The sequence below is a fragment of the Tetrao urogallus genome (assembly GCF_951394365.1).
Source record: "Tetrao urogallus genome assembly, chromosome: 5".
NCBI lineage: Eukaryota > Metazoa > Chordata > Aves > Galliformes > Phasianidae > Tetrao > Tetrao urogallus.
In genome coordinates this window covers 23,502,435-23,506,598 of record NC_136818.1, presented here as the reverse complement: position 1 = coordinate 23,506,598, position 4,164 = coordinate 23,502,435, and the positions used below count along the sequence as shown (strand labels likewise).

General features: G+C 48.6%; 1 protein-coding gene across 1 annotated transcript; it reads left to right on the top strand.

The window, feature by feature from the left end:
- Positions 1–857: 857 nt before the first annotated feature.
- On the top strand, positions 858–3,931 carry FASLG (Fas ligand; the record flags this gene model as incomplete). The annotated part of the gene is made up of 4 exons (XM_079535798.1): positions 858–1,250; positions 1,536–1,581; positions 3,051–3,104; positions 3,537–3,931. 4 exons carry the CDS (start codon positions 858–860, stop codon positions 3,929–3,931), a joined length of 888 nt encoding a protein of 295 aa, XP_079391924.1.
- Positions 3,932–4,164: the final 233 nt, after the last annotated feature.

Genomic DNA, 4,164 nt, shown 5'->3' with positions numbered 1-4,164 from the left:
GCCCTCCTATAAATGCACTTCATTATGTCTATGAAATGAAAGAGCAAATAGCTATGGACAGTCTTTTGTGTAAATTTATGGGAAATTTATGGGAAAGCTCCTTGCCACTACTTAGAAATCAGCAGCCAATGAAGACTTAAATTGAGAAATGGAGATGCTCTCTCTCCTCATGATTTGGCAATGAGCCTTTAAAAGCGCTGGTCCCTGCAGTGTGCCTAAACTCTGAATCCTTCCTTGAAAGGCAAGGAAGTTCCACCAAGATGAGTAGTGCAGTGTCTGATCAGTCACCCAGCCAGATGAGGTCCTACTGCAGCACTTACTGTTGTTCAGAGAAGACTGAAAAGCAACAAGAACTGCCCTCTCCAGCATTGCTGCAAGTTGGAAGAGGACAGCAGGCGGCAGTAAGTAATTTGTCCTTTGCAAAACGAAGCAGTTCTTGAGTGCCTGTTGCTGTACTTGATATAAGATCTTCATATTTCTGCTAAGGGGAAAACTCAGCTCTGTCTCTCAGCTCTCATGCAGGATGCCAGAAGCAGAAGAGTGTTATTCCTCCTGCTTGTGGTGCAGGACACCGCAGTGGAAAAGCAGCTGCCTCTGCCTGAGTGGGCTGCTGGAAAGGGTGGCTGGCTGATTACTCAGCCCCTGCCTGACAGCACCGTGCTGCTCTGTACACCTCCTTCCTGGGGCTGGTGCTGTGTGAGTGCAGCCTGCCACTAGCTCTGTCCGGCTGCATGTGCGTGCTGCTGCAGTGTGGGAGGAGCAGGCGGGTGCCCTGAACTTGCAGCCGAGGGCGGAAGCTTTTTGGGGTTTGCTGTTGCTGCTTGAGGCTTTCATAGAGTTGAGGCATCTGAGCTGGGATGATGCAGGCACACAGAAGCAGAGCTGGGTCTTCCCCCAGGGCTCAGTCTGGGCCAGCCTCGGCAGTTTTTGGCTGCCACATGGAAGATCACACAAAGCGCGTCCAGCCCATCCCACTCCCAGCCATGCAGCAGAACTTGAACTATATGTACCCCCAGATCTTTTGGGTGGATGGCTGTGCCGATGCCAGTACCTCCTGCCATCCAGCATCCCCTGTCGCTCCCTTCCCTCCACCGGTACCCGATCGGAGGAAAAAGCCAAAGAGCAACAGAGAAAGGAGCAGCGTCGGCTTCCTGGTGATCTTCTTGCTGATCCTGCTGGCCCTCACTGGAGTGGGGCTGAGCATGTTTCAGATTTTCCACCTGGAGAAGGAACTGGCTGAACTCAGAGAGGTAAAGTCTGCCTGCTGGCCACACAGGCTGTGGGGAGAAAACAGTCTGCCATGCCAGTGTGTGTGGGGCTGTTTGTTACTGTGAAGGACTGCTCTGTTGGTGACTGTGGTACATATCTGGTTGTCTAGATGGTTGAGTGCTGCAGGCTCTCTCTCCGTGTACACTTAACCTTGCAGCTCTGCATGAGCACTCAGAATAGCCGTTGTTGAGATAGTCTGGCTGCATCTAGATGGTGCTTTTGTGCTCTCACTCTTCTAAGAGAGCTTGTCACTCTTCTTTTGACAGTCTGTCAGCACTGAACACATCCCTCCAGCCCTGGAGAAGCTCATAGGTGAGTTGATGTACGTAGAGGAACTCCTCCTTGCCAGCGTGTGTGAATGTTCCTGCCAAATTCTTCCCTCCCCTTGTCAGGTGCAAAGGCAAGGGTGCAGCTCTGATGCTCTGGAAGTACTCATTACACTCGCTTGAAGAAGAGCACTTGGGGAGGGGGTCCTGCATCCTGCTTGCTGGAATGCTTAGTGGTGTCAGTGTGGAACAGTTTGCTTCTGCTTTAGGGCCTCCCAGACCCAAGTGGGGCACTGATACTGAGAGGGATTCTGCTGTGGAAGTGAATTTCTGGCTGTCCTAATGCACTGCAACAGCATGCACAGAAGGAGAGCAGAGAACCAAGATGCATGTGTTACCACTTTTTCTCTTTGCTCTGTAAGATTTTTGGGATGACATACAGAGTTTTGTTTTCCTTGGGATTGGAAGACCTGCTTGTACCCTTGAGAGAGAGCAACTTTGCTCCTAAATTCCTTTGGTACAAAGTCTCGATGCAGTCAGAGTTAGATGAGAAGATCCTGATTCTATGGTGATCTTATTCTCTTTAAAAAATGTCTTTTCACTGAAATTGAAACTTTCCAAAAGAACCTACTTTTTTTTTTTTTTTTTCCTAAATTTAGAGGAAAGAAAAAGTGGTTTCAGTCTCAATGGAACAATTTTTAAATCGTATTTTGAACTTTCAAACTGTCATTTTATGATCTGTGTTAGTGTTATTAGTGATGAAATCTTTTTAAAGAAGGCCAAACAACTGGCTTAAGCAAACAAGATGTTTCTAAAATTTGAGAGCTTGATGCTCAGAAGTAGACACTGAGAGAATGGGCAAGATGGAGTAGGATGGGGTCCCTGTGCCCGGTCACTGTAACCAGCCCATTTCTCTAGGAGGACTCAGACTCTCCATGGAAGGTAGAATTCTCTTACCCATATTCTGCCCTTCTGAGGACAGGGTCTGCCTGGCTAGGCAGGTGCTTTCAGGATGTCTCAAATAGCTTTTCTGGTCCAGCTGTAAGGAGGTTTGGTACTTGGCAGCCAGATTTCTGCTGCTGTGGGAGTGCTGGGCTGGAGTGGGGCAATAAAGCAGGTATGTCTGTGACAGGACACAAGCAGTCACCTCAACACAGACTAAAGAAGCCGTGTAAAGGCACTGTATTATCCCTCTCCTAAAACCTGAGTGAATGTCCTCTGCTTGAGTTCACTGGTGGAGTCATTTGAAGATGAAAACTTTCCTTGCTCTCTTGTTTTTTCCCTTTGCTTTGGATCACATCTGATCCTTTGCTTCAGCTCTTCCTTTCTAACTTTCTCTAATGTTCTGTAGCATTTGGCTGAGCATCTTTCTATCTCTTTACAGCAAGCCATGGTGCCTATGTGCTCTTTGCTGCTGGGAATCTACCTCGCTTTAGCCTCGTGGATACCTGTTCTTCTCACTGGTTTGGCTTCTCCATGGAGCATAGGGCTAAAGTCTCCTCTGTTTGCATGCAGGGCAGGGGAGCAAGCCAGTGAAAAAGGAAGCAAGGAAGGCAGCACACTTAACAGGTATGTGCTGAGGGGCCAGCAAGATTTGGGAGCAGAGAACAGGGCAGATGTTACCGAGGTGAAAGGGGCAGCTTGGCTGTCATTGCAGGGATCTGCCTTGCACAGACTTCCTCATTTTCCTTTAGAAATGTGTGTGCTCTGGCAACTTGAAGTTATTCCACTGCTAAAATATTCCTCTTATTCAGGCTTTTTAATGATATATTTTTTCCTTTGTTTTTTGTTTTTGTCAATGAGGTGCTTTCAAAAGCAGCTCAGTGCCAATTGAGCACATGGGAGGTGAGAGCTCCCACCTCTGTGAGGTTGGGGTAAACTTCTCATGCTGCACAAAGGACACAGAGAACAGGTGACTTGGTTGTGACTTGGGGTGTAACTGAAGGGAAAACATGTTAGTGCTTGTACTTACTGCACTTCCACTCTCATTCTGGCTTCCAGGGAACCCCACACAGCAGAACCTCCCATTGGAGTGGGAACCCATCTCTGGTCATGCCTTCACCAGTGGCGTTCAGTACCGTGCCCAGGGCCTTGTGATCAATGAGACTGGTCTGTACTTTGTGTACTCCAATGTGCTTTTCCGGGGAAGGCATTGTGGCAACGAGGTGCTGACACACGTTGTCTACAAGAGAAACCCAGCTTCACCAGGCAGCCACGTGCTGATGGAGGACAAGCGCATCAACTACTGTACAAAGGAGAAGATGTGGGCCCGGAAAAGCTACCTGGGGGCTTTATTCAAGCTCAGGGAGAGGGACAGTCTGTATGTCAACGTTTCCAAAATTGATCTGGTTAACTTTGAGGAATCCAAGACATTCTTTGGGTTATTTAAGCTTTAAGTGGTGCTGTTGAAATGTGGCTGGCAGCACCCCACACACCGGGACATGCAGGGCATGACGGCCACTTGAGAGGCAACGGTCCTATGTTGCCGAAACCAAAGCAGGGTCTCACTCTAGGAAACCCATCAAGACACCACGTTTCAGCCTTCTGCATGAGAAGGCTCAAGCAACAGGTAAAAGCTTGAAACCAGACCTCTAGGAAGCACCTGGGCTGTCCTGTGGCTATCTGAAGA